This window comes from Anoplophora glabripennis, unplaced genomic scaffold (assembly GCF_000390285.2).
Source record: "Anoplophora glabripennis isolate ALB-LARVAE unplaced genomic scaffold, Agla_2.0 scaffold2, whole genome shotgun sequence".
Classification (NCBI taxonomy): Eukaryota; Metazoa; Arthropoda; class Insecta; order Coleoptera; family Cerambycidae; genus Anoplophora; species Anoplophora glabripennis.
The window spans coordinates 2,184,721-2,205,644 of record NW_019416325.1 but is presented as its reverse complement, the minus strand read 5'-3'; the positions used below and the strand labels follow the sequence as shown (position 1 = coordinate 2,205,644).

Genomic DNA, 20,924 nt, shown 5'->3' with positions numbered 1-20,924 from the left:
GACGACGACTCGGAAATGTCTAGGAAAGTCAATAATGCTAATATTCTTTACATATTTAATTTGGATGTTGATTATCACGCGGTTAAAATGGATTCATTAGCCTGGATCAACATCCAATTATTGTTCAGTTAAAGCGACTTAACTTTCCGTCAAGATTAAAACGGATTGGGATTGGATGTTGATGGTCACGTGGTTACAACAGATCCGTGACGCAATTATGTGCATGTGGATCCAGGGCAGAGCCAGGCAACCAGGCATACAGGTTTATGTATAGTTTTTAGTTTTATACAATGTCAATGTGCATACATAACATGTGGAATGTCAATAATGTCATAGAAAACTTATATTATATATTTTCTGTGGTGGAATGTGAATTTTGGTTAACAAATAATTCTTTTAATTGATTACATTGTTTTTACGGGAAATTTATTAAAATATGTTTCTTAAACAATGTTGATTTTACAATAGAGGTGTTCTGAAAACCACATAAAATGTATAGTGTTGTAACTCGGGCTGATTCTAAATAATTACCCTGGAATAGGGCACTTCTAACAGTTCTAACATGGTTCTAACTGATTCGGTTGGCTTCCGGATTGTGTCTTTACTAAAACTTACTGAAATAACGGAAGAAGGAAGGTGTGAAATTTCATTCTCTAAAGGAACAGAAAGCTGAAGCAATCAGCAAAACATCAGAACATTACATTGAAATACAAAAGCCATAGGAGGCGATATAAACATGCAGTTAGATGATGTGAAAACCACAAATCCTAATAAAAATTAAAGACAAGTATCAGTACACAGGTGGGTACCAATATAAATATTATTTGATTAATTATCAAACTTCAACTATCTTATTATAGGACAATTAGGTGGTTAAGAAGATCAAAATGCTGATACTCAAAATATTTTCCCAATTCTCCAGGGAACATTGCTTGAAAACTTGAGAATTATAATATAAGTGCAAACAACAAACAACCATGTAAAGAGAAATAAGAATGGATACGCTATTGGAGGGTTGAGGTATTATATTTTAGCACATTAAATTATATTTATTTCTACTTACTAATTTATATCTATTGTAGAAGTACGACCATGTGGGAAACCACATTGTATATTTAGTACTAAAAGAATGTCATGATTCGTAAAGGTCTGTTTACATAAAAAGCAAATTTATAGTCTAACATCAAAATATAAACCAGTCTAATTAAAGAAAAAAGAATGAAACTTTTAATTTATTTATATTTCCATAGGTTGCTAACCCCGTTTAAGAGGAACGGAAATGATATTAATTTTATAATGGGCAATAAATATTTTTTCTTGAAATTTTATACAAATTACATTTACAGAGTACAGAACGTAACTCAGATCATATGTGTTTTAATAGACTCTTTTTAGCTCCATATTTAAAAAAAAAAACAAATTAGATCGATCCATAAATAGATTTTTTTACAATTTGAAATCGATTAAACTGTATACTGGGTGTTAATAAAGCAAGTCGACAAACTTTAAGGGGTGATTTTTTAGTGATATTCAACTAAATATGGGTTCACAAATTTGATAGTTTTTGAGATAGTTTGTTGAAATTTTAAAAAATGGTAAGTATATCTAATTAAAATCCACTAAATTTGGTTATAAATATGTGTGCTAGTAGGGGAAATAGTGGGAGTCACTTTCACTAAAAGCCCCAGAAATTCGACTCTTCTTTTAACTCCTTATGATGTTTCCAAGAAAATAGATATCTTTCATTTTATTCAAAAAAAGCGAATGCTTTTAGATTTATTCATTTTCCTAACATTTATTAATGCAACCAAGCTCGGTTTAGTGAAGTATTATATCGAAAGATTGCCTATTTCATTCGTAAAATGTGATCTTGCTATTACTAATGTAATAAAAAAAAGTTAGTGGTAAAAAACTTGGTTCAGATAAAAAAGTCAATAATCTGTAATCATTGGATATACAGGTTTTAGGTTTTACCAGATGACAAATATAATATCTAATTAAACAGTATTCTATATTACCATTTTATAAAAAAAAAACAGTTTATTCTATATATTAAATAAATTAATTCAAAGTGCTTAACTTAAAATATTTCTGCAGTGTCTGAAACATGTGTATTTATTAAAATATTTTATATTTCAGATAACTATTATATTACCATCTGTTAATCCTTGGAATTTTGCTAACCATCCACGTCCTCCGTTGTGTACTGATGATCCGTATACAATCTCAATCTTAGAATTAGATCGTAAGATAGCTGGTCGATCCTGAAATCATTTAATATATCAAGTATTACATGAAAAACTGCCGGTGTATCTAACATACATCTTTACAGAATTTATGGCTTGTTGTTCCATCAGATGAAAACGTATTTACAGTGACATAATTTTGTTCACAGCTTCCCTGAAGTTCAAAACCTGGAAAATAATTTTATAAGGTAAGCCTTTCAAGCTGTCGGTGTAACATGTAGTTTCTATAAATTAAGTAGCATAAGTATTACTAAATTTCAACTTTATTATCATAAAAATTGTGTGTACTGTGGGGCTATTCAGTTAACAAATTTTGATGTACGTTTTTGGTTATCTCTATTTTTTTATTTCTTGCATTTTAATTAAGCAGTCATTTAGTTTATAATATATATAATACTCTTCATTTGCCTGTGCTAACAGAAATTTATAAAAATATCCACTTACTGGTAAACTTCAGAACTGCATTCAAACCAACTGGTACTCTGAGTGTCCATGTACAAACTGTACTATTCCTGAATTCATTTGGATATAGGGGGCTTGACACCCATCCTCCATAATTATATAATTCTCCCCCACATCCCCTACCCGCATCTGTTGATGTATACCCTACGTCATACGAAAGCATATAGGGAGAAACGTCTTCATTAAAGATGTGAACATATAATTTATTTGTGTAAGAAAATACAGGATCTGGAATTCTGACACCACAGGATCGCATCAATGTTGTTCCATTAGGTCCATTATCTCTCACCTGAAATTTGTATTTGGCTGGTATTCTACATTCTGTTTCGTTAATTAATTATAAAGTTGAATGAATTTAATTTAATAAAGTACCTGAAATCGTTATTATTATTAGCTATTACCTCAAAAGCTGCCTTTTTGCAGTTGAAGCTGTGAGATATCACCATCTTTTGAAAATATAGCGAAATGGTACGATTTTCCGGTACTGTAATTGTAATAAAACATTCTGATTTGTCATTAGAACTAAAAATACGTCCTTGCAAACTTGTATAATTCCTGTTACAACCTAAAAAATAAAGTATGAAAGAAAACAGACATATAACATATATCAAAAATTTACCAGCTGTTCTGTACTCTATCTTAAAACCTTTGCTTGTTTTTGATGTTATGAGACTTCTAAATGTTATAGTGAGAGACCTTCCTATTGAATAGTAATCAAATGGAGATTCTTCAGCACCGCAAAATGTATGTTTTCCTTGTACATTATTGTAAGTCTACGAAAAAATTTGAACTTAACAAATGTTTTAAATGAGTTAATAGTATCGGACAGAAATATAATTAGGGCAGTCATTACATATCTAAAACTAATTATTACTTTCAAGTAGTTATATTTTTACTGCTTTTTTTTAATTTAATTCCTAAATGTACTGTATATGTAAATGTATCATTTACATGAGAATATTTACTGAGAAGTTAGTATATGTAGTAAATTGTCATATATTATTGTTGATAACTACCAGGAAAATAGTTCTTCTGGGTGAATTGTATACTGCTTGAGGTCCAAATCCTTCAGTTATTATCTGTCTGTTAGGATCCTCCGATATCTCCAGTCTGTCATCATCACATCTGTTATCAGTTATAAAATAATCACCGCTGCCAGTCAAATTGAAATCACTAAAGTGTAACTCTATTTTGTCTAGTGCGTTCTGAACAGATATAAGCCAGGTGCATTTAGTACCAGAAGGGTAATTATTTGGATAATAGGGAGAGGACAAAGTTTTTATTTCCTTAGTTGCGTTTAATATTGAAGGACCACATTTTGCTAAAAACAAAATTAACTTAAAAATGTTCTCATTTTAAAGTGAACTATTTTTCATATTAATCAATTTCATTTATTTATTATTTATGTTACTGTACTTTACTCACATATTACAGGTGTTAAAGTTGCTTTGAATGCATTGTTTTGACGACCAGCAAGTACAAATCGTATGTACCCATAGTTCGAAGATGTGCTGAATTTCCTGTATTCCACGTTTTGATTTAAATGACTGCACAATTTTTCTATTAATTCTGATAAAGGACCTCCACCATCACGTACCTACAATGAAAATTTAGCAAAACAAATGTAGTTTTATTTATTGTTTGTTTACCTCGATGTACGAACAGGTACAAAAAACTGGGAAGGTTACATTACTGTTACATGCACTTGGTATGTTAAGTTCCGTAAATTGAATTTTTATTTGGTAGTCTCTAGGTGCTATAATTATCCATCTACAATCCAAATTTTCCAAATCAGGTGCCTGTATGTACTTGGTATCAGTAAGGTTTATAGTTCCTCCACACCCTTCAGCAGATCCTAAAATACAAAACAACCTTTTTTCGTTGATATTTCAAATGGACTAGAATTACATATTTACGAACCATGAGAAAAGTAGACTTCTGCTTTAAATCCTCCATAACGGAAAGGGCTTGACATCAATTTTACTAACATTTTTCCAGAATCAGCATGTATTAATTGTTCACTGTCACTTATATTTCCACATAATGATGCTAATCTATTTGGTCGTTGATCATTTAAACCATTGTATATTTCTAAGCCTTGACCTAAACATATTGATGGCAATGCTAAATATAACACCCTGTAAATAATTAATGATTATTCGTATTTGTTTTATTCAGTTTTGAATTAACTAACCTTAAAATAGCAACTTGTTTAGGTGGTGCAGTAATTTTCCAGATACATTTAATTCTGGGATGGTAGTATCGAAAACTGCTTCTTCCATAATCAATTGAAGGGGCTTCGATAACTGTTGTTTCATTAATGTCTCCCCCACAGCCTAAAAATGAAATGATTCTGTTGAAGTTGCATCTATGATTTTGCAGACAATATTATTTACTTTCGTCGCTGTATGTGAATTTGAACCCTTTTCGGTTAACCCATTTATCCGTTTTGAATGTAATTATGACATTTTCTCTCACCCTCAAAGGTGGCGGTTTTGCTGTACCACAATAAGTTGCTATTAATGCTGCATATGTTGAATAGTATTTTCCTGAAATTGTTACGTTGTCGTATATACAACTCGTTGCACCTGGAAATGAATTAGTTATTAGTTGCGTCATAAAAAAATTATTGTGATATTACCATTCTCTAACTCAAAATCGTCAAAAACAATATCAAGTACTTCTGCCTTTGTAGTAATGTTGTACACACAGTTTAAGTTTGAAGTATAGATTAATGGATACCCTGGGCTCACTATGGATCGTGGTGTTTTTGTTGCTTCGAATGTACCTCCACAAAACCATTCCCACCTTGCCTAAAAACACATGTAATACTTTGATGATTATAAATAATACTTCAAAGGTCGGCTTGTAATTTAATTATTCAGGGAATTACAGATATTTCAAACTGAATGTTGAACTGACCTTAAATCCACTTGCAGTTGTTTTCTCGTTACTTCTAAACAATATTTTTAATTTTTCTCCTGTAGATTTTATATCAGTAGGAATGTTCCGACCGCATCTTTTGGCAATTGATATCCATTTTTCATCTCGCCAGTCCCATACCTAAAAAAATATAGATTATTCAATGTTTATTTTGCAGTTAAAATTCACGATTTCTGATTTGTAATATCTTGTTTAATTTTACCTCTAAATAATCATTTGCACAATTGTCGCTGTCTTCAATTTGAAATCTGCCAATAAATTGTAATCCAATGGAATACCCAGGATTAGCCCTAATTTCCCATAAACATTCTGCATTATTCGGATAATCTTTGCCGTAATTTGGTGTTTGAATAAATCTGTTTCTATCGTGATAAATTCCACCACATCCTGAAAAAAAGAAAAAAATAATAATTTTCTTCAATACAAATGTGTCAGTTTCATATTTATGTAATCAAATTTATAAGGTACTTTTGTATAAAAAATAAACCTTCAGATTTAGCCTCATATTTCAGTTTGAATCCTATGCCTGAAGAATCTGCTTCATATTTGTATTCCATCCACAAGCTGTTACTCTGAGAAATTATAACATTTGGTTTATCAGTTTTACAGTATTTTCCAATCATTGGGTGTGAAGGACCCTCTCCATTGTACACTGTAATGAAGTTTTTGTCACAATCATTCCCCAAAGACATATTAAGCATAGTCAGGCTTATAGTCTGGTCATTATAAACTTTAATCAACCAAGCACATTCTAGTGACTTGGACGATTTACTTGGGTAGTTTGGACTGGATAAAAATCCTTGCTGTTCCTCTATTATTCCACCACAATCATATGTGTTATAGTCCACTGTGAAATTCATTTGACTTTTTGCAATAGCCTTAAACAAAGAGAATTTAGAGAAAGTAACAAAAAATTACTTTAATGATCCTTACAGTTACTTTTGTTACTGGAAACGGTGATCGAACTATGAAGTCTTTGACGGTAGGTTTACAGAGGCTGGCTAAAATATGTCTTTCATCTTGGTTCATCACTGTGATAGACCATGGTGAATATGTACAATTAAAATTCAAAAGCCTTCTGGTTGAATTGACAATCAAATTTATTTTTAAAGACAATGTTTTGTTAATGAAGTCGTTGATTTTGTGTGTCCAGTGGCACCAATATGAACTATTTCTGATGGCTGGTTGTGTCAGAACACCTGAGTCACTGTTGAAGTCGCTAGAACAAACTGCAAACATTGCCAAATAAAACACGACAGTAAATGAAGATGTTTTTAATTTGTACTTACTGGTTGGTTTATTTGCAGAAAATGTTGCTTTGAAACCACGATGTAGTGAAGGGCGGTCGGACCAAAATATTATCATCATCTTATTTGAACTTGTTTCGAAAGTTTTCTTGGATGCGCCAGGTCTGAGATAAGCTAAAGGAATTTTAAAAGGAATCGATCCATCAAGTACTGCTACTGACTGGTCATACAAAATTGTTTCATCCAAATCAAAATCGACAAAATCAACTGTAATACGACGACCTTCTGGTACTTCGATGGTCCACTGACAGTATCTGTTTAAGTGGTTCATTACAGGGTAGCCTGGCGATGTTATCGTACCAGATTCTGCCTTCATAACACCACCACATTCTGAAAATTAAAAGAAAAATGTATTTTGGAATTTATTTTTGTCATTTCCTAGGTCAAATATTATGTTATCATATTCTAACATCTAAAAATTCTGCCATCAGTATACACTTATATATAAGTACATGTTAATTTTATTACCTCTCTCTATTTTATTTTGTGTTTACATATTTATTTTATTATCAAGCAAGTGCAATGTTTTATGTATTTTCATTTTTATATTTTAATTTAAATGTTGAACATAAAGAATTTGAATTACCGGATTGACTAGCGTTAAATCTCAATTGAAATTTGTCTTTATTTGTCCCTATGTAGTTGATTATTGCTTCATTGCTTGACGTAAGGAGTAGTTGAGGTACAGTTGTTCCAGTATATTCACCAAGTTTTGTAACTAAAATTGTAACTTTATTATAAAATTCTTATGAAATGTTTATTATCTGACATTGAAAATGCACCATCTAAGAATATTTACAAAATATTTATTATAATGTTTTTATAGGAACTTTTAGAACTAAAAAATCTGTATCTTAGTAGCTGCATTTTCTGTGAGAAAGTATAGTACCATTATTAAATAAACTATTTTTTTCAAAAATAGTGATTTTGTTTTTATTTGGAAATGCAAATGTCCCATGCATCTTGAGTTCCACAAATTGTATATTCAAATAATGATCTGTAGGCCCAGAAATATGCCAAGTGCAGTTTCTCTTTTCCTCTCCGTGTTGTTGAGACGGATTCCTAATTTCACCTTCCAAACCTCGAAGTGTACCCCCACAATATGCTAATGATATTTTAGCTTTAAAACCATTTCGAGGATCTTCAGTATTTGTAAAGAATTTCACAAACATCATGTTGCCAGTTGAAAATTGTGTATGGGGAACTTCCTTACAATACCTTCCTATGAGCGGTGAGAGTTCGGTACCTCCATCCCTCACTTCGACGTACTCGACTTCACATCTGAAAAAAAATATTTTTTATATACTGTCTAAATTGTCTAGGGTAGACAGTCAGAAAGAAAAGAATCTTTATATAAATTTTTTTCCAAAAATAAATAAGGGATTTGTATTTTTCATTTGAAAAGGGGTGGTAGATGTCATATTTTTCGAAAAATGTATAATACAACCACCCTACTTATTTTACTACCATTAATAAAATATCGTAAATAATTGGAAACAATGATACAAGTGCCTTGTATTAAAATATGATTTTTCTTACTGTGCTCGATTAGTCAAATCAAATCGATCCTCAAAATCTATCCTAAGTGATTTATCCGGAGGTGCTCGTACCATCCAGGAACATTCAGTATGAGGAAGTGGAATATTTGGAAAATTTGGTGAATTTATTTCGGTGGAGTTATCTAGAGAAGACAACAATATTTCACCTCCACACGTCATAGATATTTCCTGATATTTTAATTTGAAGCCCTAAAATTTATAAGAGATATAAATAATGTCATTAATTGAAGTATTGAGAATTAGACGTAAATAGTTTACAAGAAACAACCTTGATTTTTAGAGAACCGTAATATTTTATATACAAGTAGTTTCCAGTAGTATTCAGAGGTTCTGGAATGTCTGTGCCACAATATTTTCCATTTCCTAATATAGAGGAATCTTGATACTTTCCATTTCTTAACTGAAAAAATAATAAGCGTTTGTTGAAAGTGAAACTAACTTTTACAAATAAATTACCATTATGTAATTGTCACAGCCTTTTGTAGGATCATGTGCAATGTTCATTTCTTCAAAAGTGACTTTAATAGTTTTCCCAGAACGGACAGTTACATTCCATTCACACTGAAATTTATCGAAACCAAATTAAATTCAAACAGCATTAGCATTAAATAAAAAAAACTTACACCAGATCTAGATATTGCAGTTCTATTAAAATATATAAAACCAGTAGGTCCAGTCATAGATCCTCCACAAACTAAAGAAAAAGTAAGAAACAGTTATTATTTCTAAACTAAGTAGAATATAATATTTACTTTGTTCTACATTAAGTTTAAAACCAGTTCCATTGAGATATCTATTTGTGACAAACTGAACTTTGAGCAAATTAGTAAATTGGTAGTTTTTTTGTTGTTCTTCTGTATTACAAATTTTTTTAACTAGTTCCCAGTCATTATCTTTGGAACGCTTCTGATATAAACTAACATAATCATCATTGCAAAAATACACCCTTCCGTAGAAATTCTTAAGGTTCATATCTATGATATACACCATCAAATGATTCATTGAAATTGTTGAAAATATCCATTCGCAGTTTAGATTATTTTTGTAGCCATTAGGATAACCAGGTGATGTAAGATCATAACTTCCAACTGTATTAATATCTATTACTTCCGATGATCCACAATCTTTATTTGTAGTGCCTGTGCAGAAATTAAAAAAGATATTAACACAATATGTATTAACACGTCATGTAAATGTACTGATATAGATTAGTATTTCTAACTTGTTTCTGTCATTAACAGGCATAACAATTTTCTAAAACCTTTTGAAATGTAAAACGAAATAACCTGAAGATATATTTGTTCGTTCATTGCTTATTTCAAGCCATTCTACCAGAAATTTAGACCCCATTCGAACATAACTGTACTCCATAGTGATGTACAATATATTTGTGCTTGACTTTATGGGATCTGGAAGTTCTATACCGCAAATGGACTTCAGTTCTGGTGCAGTTTCGTCAACACCATCATAAACCTACAAAAAAAAGCTTAATGGCTTCAAAAACAACTCTTGTGTTCATACCATAAAATTTGCAGAAAAGCATTCATCACTATAAGATTCCACATAAAAATCTTTAAAGCTAAGCAAAATACGTTTTCTGGGTGCAACTGTTATTTTCCAGGCGAATGTCCCATAATCATAGTAGCTTTGTGGATACATTGGCGAAGCTATAGTACCACGAGGTCCGCTGAGCTCATTGTAGTCATCTGGTGTAAATTAAATGTAAACATAAGAACAAATTATTTTCTTCAAAAAAAAAAAATACTTAGTTTATATTCTCCATAGAACCCTTTAGCCAAGACGATGGCACCACTGTCTAATTTGCTGCTTTTGTACAGCAACCATAATGTTCCTACATGAGTAATATTCAGTGGTTTATTCTTTCCACAATAAATACCAAGCAGGGCCCCGGATACATTATTTGACCTGATTTCTAGGAAATCCGTGTTGCATTTTTCTGACTCCAGAATGTCGAATTCAGTGAATGTTAACATGATGTTGTTACCTACAAAAAATATAATTAAGTATTTCTAAAGTGAATTGTGTGATTTAAAAAACAAAATAGTGAGTCATGCATACAAAGATACAAGTACTTACCAGGAGCTACATTTATTATCCATTCACATTCCATATCAGACGGATATTTATTGGGATATCCAGGAGTGGCAAAGAATCCTTCAGCCGCATTAAATTCCCCTCCGCAATCTAAAATCAAATATCAAAGTAAAAAGAAAAAATTTGGAAAGAATTTTGTGGAATGTTGAGGAAGAAGATTACTGAATTATCTGAAAACAGTTTTGCAATACTTACGAGAGTCGAAAACAGAATAGGTAGCAAAGAAGTCCATGGACTGTTGTAATTCTATAGTAATAGCTGACCCATCACTAACTAGGGGTGGAGGTACTTTCTTACCGCAATAACTTTTAAGAAGAGGAGATTCTGTTGTTTCCCCTCCGTATATTTTAACGGGATTCTCTCCATTGCAATCATACATGTGCATTTGCATTTTGGTTATTATTAAGGTTATACGACGTGCTGCAAAAGGCAATTATATTCATATTCTGTGGAGTAAATAATAAAACATTCTACAGAAACCAAGTAAGAAAACGAACGATGTACATTTATTGTAAACTTACAGGGATCTGATGATACAATAGTCCATAAACAATAAGATTGCACAGATAATTCATCGTGAGTTACTTGGATGTTGCCACTTCCTTGAGTAGTTAACCTCGACCCGCAATTCTAGATAAGCAAAACTCAGAAATAACACGTATTTATTCAATAAATGAATATGAAAATATCTTTTTACCTTCTTGTATTTGGCTAGAAATCCTTTTGTTGTGTAATGTAACGTAGATGTCCTAAATTCTATGTACATCTCATTGAAAGTGGATTTAATAGTGTCATTTGGTGCGAAACTACAAACTTTCTTTAAAACCGGGTAAGCCTCAGTTGGACCATCGTACACCTAAAAAAAGTTTTGATTGATACTTGTTAAATTGTAAGAGATTTTTATACTTTTATATAGTTTTTGTCACAGTTTGTTGGCAAGTCAGCGTCTTCAAAGGATAATTCAATTGTATGATTTTCATCAATTTCGATAAGCCAAAAGCAAGTATCATTTTTGTCAAAGTTGTTGGGATAATTTGGAGAAAATATAGCTCCCTCCGGTGCAGTAAATCTTCCTCCACATTCTAAAAAAATGTATATGTTTTAATAACTTTTCCCCAAATATGTATCTGCATTTACTTGTAGGAACCGATGAATAATTTGCCATGAACCCTTTTCCTTCGTAGCTGTAGTCAGAGTGGAACTCTATAAACATTTGATTTCCTGTACTGGATATGACTATAGGCTTTTTTTGATAACAAAACTTTGTAATTACATTAGAAGATGTATTTGGTCCGTTATAAATCTGAAAGGGACGTACTGTATTAATTTTTGGAGAAAAATCCAGTGCTTCCTTAAAGTTTACCTTAATCCAGTCATATTCACATGAATCCTTTTCAATATCTACATCCCTGAACTCTATTTGGATACTATATCCAAAATCTATTTCAATATGCCATTCACATTTAGTTGATGGGGAATATGGTTTGGGATAGTTAGGAGTTTGGATAGTACCAGAATTGCTAGTTAAATATCCACCACAACCTATGTACATATATATATACACATACATTTATATATTTAGTTTATTCATTAAACTTACCAAACAGTTGCCATTCTAATCTAAATCCTGATCCTGTTACCCATTTATCACTAACAAAGTGAATTTGAGCATGATCGGAATTTAAAGTGATTTGTCCTGGATTGTCAGTTCCGCAGTACTTGCCTTGTCTAATATAATCAGGTTCTTCATCATAATCTTCTTTTACTTCCAAGTATTTTATCTAGAAATGTGAAATTTTAACTTTCACTTTTTTTTACCTTCACTTTCACTTTTTTATTTACCTCCAGGTAATCCGAAATGCATGTTTTGTTGAGTGTATAAGAAGTCTCTAACTCAAAGTGAGAAAATGTTATATTTATTTTATTTCTGTCGGAAACGACAATGTCCCACCAACAATTGAGATCTTGAGCATACTCGTTGGGAAAGTTTGGACTTTCTATTACTCCTCTAAATCCACTAAGAGTGTTGTTGCAGACTGAAATAAAGTCGGTCAACTGGGATTTTAAATTTTCTCCTATTTGATATACTTACTTGTCGAGTAGTGTAACTGGAACCCTCGACCTTGAAAAGCAACATCGGCCCTGAATTTAACAAGCATTTGGTGATTAGTGGACACTATTGGTTTATCTTCTTTATAACAGAATTTTCCTAAAGATTTGGAGTTTATAGTCAGACCGTCAAACAACTAAAAAAAAAGCAAATAAAAATTTTTTGGAACACTATTCTTGTTTGCCATTTACTTGGACATAATCTGGAACATAGTCTAGATTACACTGAACATTCTGTTCTAAATCCATATCAGAAAATATAACTTGAATTCGAGATCCAGCCCCTACTATTATTGTCCAAGTACAATCTGTATTTCTGCTGTATGGTTCTGGATAGTTTGGTGATATAATAGAACCAGTAGGTGAAGTCAGGTGACCTCCACAACCTAAAATTACTTTTTTAGTATACATATGTTTCAAAAATACTTTCTACCTGTTGCCGTAGAGGACCAGATGATCTTGAAACCACGTCCTCCTCTGTTTGGATCCGAAGTAAAATGTAGGTATAGCTTGTTGGTATGGGATGGTATTTGTTTAGGAATTTTGGTGCCACAGTACTTGCCCAATAGTGGTGAATTCGATGTTCCTCCATTTCTGCAGCACATATTTGCTGATTAGCCCAGTAAAAGAAATTTGTAATACATGTAAATCAAAAGGTAATTCGTTCCAGATTGAAACTTGGTTTAATCGGTAGTTTAGGCAAAAAGAAATAATATTTCCCTAAAAGTATCGGTTTAAAACAACAAGATCATTGTTTAAACAATGATTGTAATGTAAAAAATGGAGTTTTTTTAGCTGTATTAAAAAGCGCTCTCCAACAGGAGTTTTTGCTTTTGTTTATACTTATTTTCTGCAGTAAAAGTTTTTGGATGTAATATGCATAATAGTATTATTTTTTAACACTCACTCGTTTAGAGATGATTTATACTCTTTTCTTCTATTTATAGCAAATTCCAATTTCGCTGGTTTTTTGCAATTATTTAAACAAATTGTTAATGGATTTTAATTTAGCAGGTCTCAAACGAAGCGTTTTTTGAAAACCTATAAGTATAAACAAAAGCAAAAACTCCTGTTGGAGAGCGCTTTTTAATACAGCTAAAAAACTCAATTTTTGGTAATTTTTACATTATAATCATTGTTTAAATAATGATCTTGCTGTTTTAAACCGATACTTTTTAGGAAGTATTATTTCTTTTTGCCTAAACTAACGATTAAACCAAGTTTCAATCTGAAACCAATTTTTTTACAAATTTTTTTTCATTTACTGGGCTAGATGGTTTAATTTAGAAAATTATAGGCTTACCTTATTTCTAACCAATCATATCTGCAACTAATATAATATTCTAAGTCGAAATCGGTTACATTTAGTAGAATTTGTTGTCCAGAAGGTACGGTAATTGTCCATTTGCAGTCTTTACTGGCGGGATATTCATCTGGATAGTTTGGAGTTTTAATGACACCAGCAGATGTGTAGTAATTCCCCCCACAAACTAAAAGAAATTAAATCTAGAACCTAAATGAAACCCAATGTGTTAGACTCACTATTAGAATCAGACATAAATGTGTATGTAGCCAAGAAACCATCCATATGAATAGTGACATCAGTGACAAAAACTATTGTCATGATATTACCAGAGCTCATTAAAATAGGCGGTAGATTGGACCCACAATATTTGCCTATTAGTCCTCCCATTCCTAACTCTGTGTTATTGTCGAAGATTTGAACATTGTCATAAGAACATTCGTAGCTTTGTTCTAAGCTGAAAGTTATCCATGTTAGTTGAATCACAGACTTTGGGGGAGCAATGATCACCCAAGTGCATTTTAATGAGGGTGGGTAGTACCCTTCAGGTCGTACTGGAGAGGCGATGTTGCCTAATTTATTTCTTAATATTCCCCCGCATCCTAAAAAAATATGGGACATTTTTTAGTCGTTTAAATTTACTACTTCATGAAAAAAAATTACCTAAATTTGTAGATGTGTAGGTTGCCTCAAAAGATACTAAAAAATTATATCTTTGGAAATATCGAATCCATAAATGATTACTTGTAGAAGTAATAGTGATTGTCTGTGATGCACAGAATTTTTTTATTAGTGCTGCATCTTCATTGTCACCATCTCGTATCTAACAAAAATTGATGAATGACTAGGATTTGAATTCTTTAGTTAAGCAATGAAAATTTACAAATAAAACTGACTTATTTATAAATTGAATGTTTCTGGTTTCTGATGTTTATTTCTCTGTTACTGAATTTAAAAATATTAAAATGTTATATGTACTTACTTCAATATAATTGTTGCAATATACTGTACTGTAAGGTCGGTTTCTCAAAAATACTTTTATTGATAGTTCGATGATATATCCCAGTGGCTGCTCTATCTGATAAATACAGTCAATTTTGGACATTGATCGCAGAGGGGATTCAAATGAACCGGTAGTGTTGAAAAATTTCATACCACAGACTAAAACAAAAAACAATATTAATATTAATTTTGGTAAATTTAAATAAAGAATATTATACATCATTGCTTACTTTTTTCATATTTTATTTTCCATTTACTGGTATCTCTGGAAATTGAAGAGATGATGGTTATTTGAGCATTAGAAACGTAAGAAGCTGGCAAAATATTGCCACAGTACCGTCCTATCAACGGCGAATCTGTGTTTGGACCTTCTCGAATCTAAATAATTTATCAAGTACAGTAGGTTATTGATATAAATTGCACGATTAACTTTTTACCTCAATATATTCATCGGTACAACTAGAAGTTTGGTGAAGATCTAAATTTAAAAATGTGATTTTTGTTCTTGTCTTGTATGCTTGCTGAATTTTGTATTCACATATGTTATGTGTTGAACTGTCTGGTTTTGCAGAATTTATAGTACCCTCTGCTGCCGTGTAAATGCCTCCACAACCCGGTGTTCCTGAAACCATTTTTGCAATATTAAAGTTTTATTTGGATTCTGTGAATGTTATTCTAATAGAGGCAGATCGAGAAATTGTATTCATTTACTTTATCAACTTTGAAATTTACATACCTTCTACAACAGAGTACGTCATCTGGAAACCGGGATGAGAGCTGTCTTTACCCGAATGAAAATGCACCTCTACACCATCACTTACTGAGTAAAATGGAATTGGATTCGAACTGTTACAAAATTTAGCAAAAGCTCCGCCATTCCTTATATTGAATAAATTATTAAACTAGAAAAATAACAATCGTAATATTGAATATTAATGCAATTTTTTACTTACTTCTATGAAATCGTGGTCACAGTCTGCATTGTTGCCAATATCTAATGAAAAAAAATGAAATTGTAATCTTTTACCAAAAGGCACTATAATCCTCCAGTAACAATCCCTATAAAAAAAATTAAATTTTATAGCAAGTTGTGCTTATTTTGAGTTTAAAAGCATTTACCGGTTTGGTGGATAATTTGCAGGAGAACCAGGAGATTCAATTGTTCCATGAGAGGTTGCATTAACTGTTTCTCCACAAACTGGAAATTATACATAGTAATTATCACATAAATGTCTTCATTATTGAACAGTTATTATATTATGTTAAATCTAATAATATTACCTGGATCTGTAGCATTCCACACAAGTTTAAACCCAGTCTTGGCATTTCCTGCATTAGATCTGAACCAGAAGTAAATGATGTTATGTGTCGTTAAAATTTTACCGCCTAGTGGCAGATTAGTTCCGCAAAATCTTCCCAAAGGATGTGATGCTGAAGTTGGGCCATCATGTATCTAAGACAAAGGATATGTGAGCGTAATGAAATAATTTGTCAGTAATTCCCGTCATAAGATTGAAGCTATTTATATAGAGCTGTAAATAAATTAATACCTGGAGCCAGTCAGATCGACAACCTGTAGACTCTTCGATGTCAAATTTACTAAACGTTATATTGAGAATTTTAGTAGAATTTGTTTCTATGGTCCAAGAACAACTTAAACGATGACCATATGTTTCATAATCACCAGAAGGATAACTTAATATACCAGATGTTCCATATAATTTTCCACCGCAGCCTAAAAGAGTATGTTATGAAAAATATATATTTACAATTTTCATGAGCAATTAGAATTATTAATAAAGCTCTTTATTACTGTACTGTATATAATTTTAAATTATGTGTATACCTGGAGCTTCTGTTTCACACAGTGTTCCCCTGAATCCACTTTTACAGATACACTGAAAAGTTATCCCCATTACATTCCGGCAAGTACCCCCATTTAGGCAAGGGTTTGTAGTGCACGGATCTTTCTTTATCATATTACAGTTGCGGCCTGTAAAGTTTCTTCTGCAGGTGCAAATATATTCTCCTGTAACGTTATTCACAGAACAGTCACCATTCACGCAGGGGTTTGAGGCACAAGGGTTGAATGGACTTGAAGAAAGCATGCAACCAGTTGGTCCTATTCCATTGCCAACATATCCGGTTGGACAGATACATTCCACATATGTTGAACTAATTCCTGAAAATTATTCATGTTTACTACAGTTGGCAATAACATGGATTTTTTGTAGCAAAAGTTTTGAAAAATAATTTATTGCTAAAGCAAACCTAAAGAAAGCCAAAATATTAAAATCAGTATTGACGATTTATCTTATAGATTTTATTTTGCAGGGCATTGAAAATAGAATGTACTATACTTACTAGAGTTGTCTCTGCATTGAGCCAAATGATGACATCCACCATTATTAACATTGCATAAGCCTCTAAATGTGCAAGAAATTCCATCGCCTTCATAACCTGGTGGGCAATTACTGCACATTCTAGATCCCTATAAAATAAGTTTTAAACAGAAGAGAAAACACCTCATTAATATAGATATTTTATAAATAAAATTATATTAATGCTTTGTAATAAAGTACTATTACTACCTGTGTATTTATACAAGTAACCATGGGGTTAATGCTACAACCTCCATTATTTGTTTCACACTCGTTTATATCAGAACAATAGTAACCATTACCGGTGTATCCTATAATTCTGGTTTTAAAAAATATGTACTATGCAAGAATATACATTTTACCTATAGGACAACCACCGCAGTAGAAAGACCCAGGCACATTTATACATGGAACTTTTGGATTTGTTGAGCAGGATGGATGATTTAAATTACATTCATTTACGTCTACAAGACATGCTTGATTTGTTCCATCTGTTGTCCAGCCCTAAAAAGTAATTTTTTTGTGTTAAATTGCCACATGGAAATTGAATAAGTGTGATACAGAGTAATGCAGTTCCAGGTCTTACCTGATCACAAATACATTTGTACCCTAGCTGATTGTTTTGTTGGACGCAAGTACCATGGCCGCATAATTCTTGACCCCCTGTACTGCAATCGGCCTTTCTCCTGGTACAGTGTATTCCAACATAGCCCGGCTGACATAAACACCTGAAGAATATAAATTCCGATCAAGGTGTCTGTGTAGGGGTATTCCACGCCAAATCGACCACCTTTAACCTCGACTCCTTTTGATTTGGCTGAAACTTTTTTATTGTTTTCTACCCCATTGAAAACCTCTCTGAGAATTTTTTGAATTTTTTTCACACAACTGAAAAAAAGATGAATTTTTGAAAAAAATAGTTTTTTTTCAAAATTTGTTTTTAAATGTACTTTTTGAAAAAAAATAGATCAAAATTATTTGGACCTATCTTCAGTTTTTTTTCAATTTTCGAAAAAAACGAAAATCTCGGATTACCATTTTTGAATTTTTTTTATTTTTTCTTATAAAAAACTGACATTTTTTATAAATCCTCAAATTTTTTCAGTGGTTTTTTCGTTTTTTATTTTTTTTTTCAAATTTAGCTTATTTCACATCACGCCATTTTGAAAATTTTTGAAAATGTGTATAAATACCTAAAATTGAAAAAATTTATTCTAGGCAGCGATCGATGACAATTTCAAAGTCAAAAGAGGATGCATGGTTTCAAAATTATTTATTTGAGTTCAAATACGTTGCGTCTTTTTTTAAAGCCCACTGTTCGTCCAAAAATGGCCCAAATAACAACTTTATTTTCATTTTCTTTGTTTTTGGATGTAGTTTTCAAAAAAAATAAAAAAAAATTATTCAAACCGATCTATTTTCTTAACTTTTTCAAAAAAAATCAAAATTTTTTTCACGTTTAGGTACCACTCAATTATTTCTTTCATATATTTTTTTTTTCAATTTTGGTTCTATATACATTTTCAAAAATTTTCAAAATGTGAAAAACAATTTGAAAAAAATTTTTTTTCAGTCAATAAAAAAAAGTAGAAAACGAAAAAACGCCACTGAAAAAATTTTAGGATTTATAAAAAATGTGTTTTTTATAAGAAAAAAACCAAAATTTTTCAAAAATGGTAATCATCGAGAAATGTTCGTTTCTTTTCAAATATTAAAAAAAAACAGTGAAGATGGGTCCAGATAATTTTGATCTATTTTTTTTCAAAAAGTACATTTAAATACAAAAATTAAAAAAAAAACGTCCCGATAACTCAATTTTTGAAAAGATAGATATTTAAAAAAAAAGCTATTTTTTTTTCAAAAATTCATTTTTTTGGAATTGGGTGAAAAAAATTTGAAAAAATTCTCAGAGGTTTTCAATGGGGTAGAAAACAATAAAAAAGTTTCAGTCAAATCGAAAGAGGTCAGGGTTAAAAGTGGTCGATTTGGCGTGGAATGCCCCGTATACAGTATGAGTATTATTTTTAAACTTCAGTAATACGGTATGTGTCCATAAAAATATAAAAATGGTACATTTCTTACTCGTAAGTTCCAGGTTTATTAATACAGGTCGCTCCATTTTGACAACCCAAATCCGTCCCTACAAACCTAGCACATTCATTTACATCTTCTAAACAATCTATGCCCTGTAAATGCACAAAATGTTTGGTTTCCATTTTGAGATAGTTCTTAAAATGTTTACCTGCCACCCATCAGGGCAATGACAAATGTAATTCTTGTACATGTCTTGACATATTCCCCCATTTTTGCAGGGGTTGCCAATACAGTCATCTTGAAGCAGTGCAGCTTCGAGATCGCTAACTCTTTTCATTAACATACTGAATGATCTTCTCAATCTTCTAATTGGAAAAGTGCTCGAAACAGAACTATTGTCCCCCCGAATTGGTATATCAGTTATCCGCAGTTCAAGAGAATCTATTCTGTCTACATATGATGTAAAGGTTTTCTGGTAGTTTTCAACAAGTTTTGTAGCATTGTGAGCCTAATAAATGAAACGGAAATTTTTTTGAGAAAATTGGGGAATTATTGGGAAAAATTTTAAGAGTTGAAGATGATTTATTTTTAAATATTTGAGATCAATATGGGATAGGATATATTTCTTTCAGTTTAATTTTAAGTTTACCGTAAAGAACGCTGCTATTCAGTATACTCACCGAGGAATATTTTCTATTTGGATTACCTACTCACCCTATTGAGTGTTGTAACTAAGTCAATGTTATTTATAGATACTCCTGCTGAAGAGCTGGTACTGAATGTAATGTTTTTGTCATACGCCGCGATAAACATTAGGTGTCCATTTTGTACTAATAAACTAGGGCTGGAAGAAAAATGTATCTCAGAATAATTTAATTGGAATAGAAAGTTTAACGAAGCCTAAAATATCGCATGAATATGAATCTCAAATTTTTTTGTAATTCCCAAGTCTCATTGCTGATTGTTGGTTTCATGCAACTGAAGTCAATCAAATTTTACTATTATTATTATTAAATAATAGAATAAATTTTAAAGTGGAAAATTAATTTAAGTAATAAAATTCTCTAAACTTGACAAAATAATAATCATGTAATAAAATATATTGTTTAAGAGTATCTATAACATTTTATAACAGAGTAGGAAATATGGAAATTGTGTGTACTTACATTTCGTTGTATAATTTTTTGGAATTAGATTCACAAAGTAAAAAAATATATATGAGTAAAATTAATATATTCATATTTAATTAATATGCATTGTCTTACGAATATAACAAGGCAAATGGTGTTCAAATATTTTATTAGAACTTATATAAAATTATATTAAAAAGGGGCGGTATAGTATCCAATTACCTTAGAGGGTGGAGGAGTTAGCTATCAGTATACAATACAGATGAGTAATTTTTGTTTTTCTTACATTTTAAAAAGAGGATAAATAATTTTTATGAAAAATAATTTCATTTT

The 20,924-nt window shown here is 31.3% G+C and overlaps 1 protein-coding gene and 1 long non-coding RNA gene across 2 annotated transcripts; one reads left to right on the top strand and one right to left on the bottom strand.

The window, feature by feature from the left end:
- Positions 1-329: 329 nt before the first annotated feature.
- On the top strand, positions 330-2,229 carry LOC108916933. Its single transcript, XR_002762936.1, has 3 exons — positions 330-801; positions 861-1,020; positions 2,140-2,229. It is a non-coding gene; the product is annotated as an uncharacterized LOC108916933 (long non-coding RNA).
- On the bottom strand, positions 1,995-20,729 carry LOC108916139 (cubilin-like). The gene is made up of 60 exons (XM_018722345.1): positions 20,628-20,729; positions 20,176-20,305; positions 19,670-19,969; positions 19,510-19,613; positions 18,014-18,155; positions 17,790-17,931; positions 17,638-17,738; positions 17,411-17,537; positions 16,893-17,228; positions 16,597-16,781; positions 16,328-16,499; positions 16,166-16,244; positions 16,000-16,105; positions 15,783-15,948; positions 15,484-15,668; positions 15,277-15,424; positions 15,027-15,205; positions 14,708-14,867; positions 14,284-14,646; positions 14,045-14,231; positions 13,175-13,335; positions 12,934-13,127; positions 12,725-12,878; positions 12,475-12,668; positions 12,233-12,413; positions 11,996-12,174; positions 11,770-11,935; positions 11,539-11,714; positions 11,330-11,488; positions 11,154-11,262; positions 10,828-11,052; positions 10,615-10,722; positions 10,283-10,522; positions 10,039-10,223; positions 9,804-9,990; positions 9,270-9,656; positions 9,141-9,211; positions 8,974-9,078; positions 8,786-8,917; positions 8,498-8,706; positions 7,848-8,239; positions 7,545-7,676; positions 6,941-7,288; positions 6,585-6,880; positions 6,139-6,529; positions 5,854-6,038; positions 5,631-5,771; positions 5,350-5,521; positions 5,105-5,296; positions 4,903-5,044; positions 4,629-4,846; positions 4,358-4,563; positions 4,134-4,305; positions 3,725-4,029; positions 3,328-3,481; positions 3,110-3,273; positions 2,691-2,997; positions 2,323-2,414; positions 2,156-2,264; positions 1,995-2,100 (listed from the first exon to the last, which is right to left on the bottom strand). The coding sequence occupies exons 1-60, from the start codon at positions 20,699-20,701 to the stop codon at positions 2,081-2,083; spliced, it is 11,046 nt and encodes a 3,681-aa protein (XP_018577861.1). The 5' UTR covers positions 20,702-20,729; the 3' UTR covers positions 1,995-2,080.
- Positions 20,730-20,924: the final 195 nt, after the last annotated feature.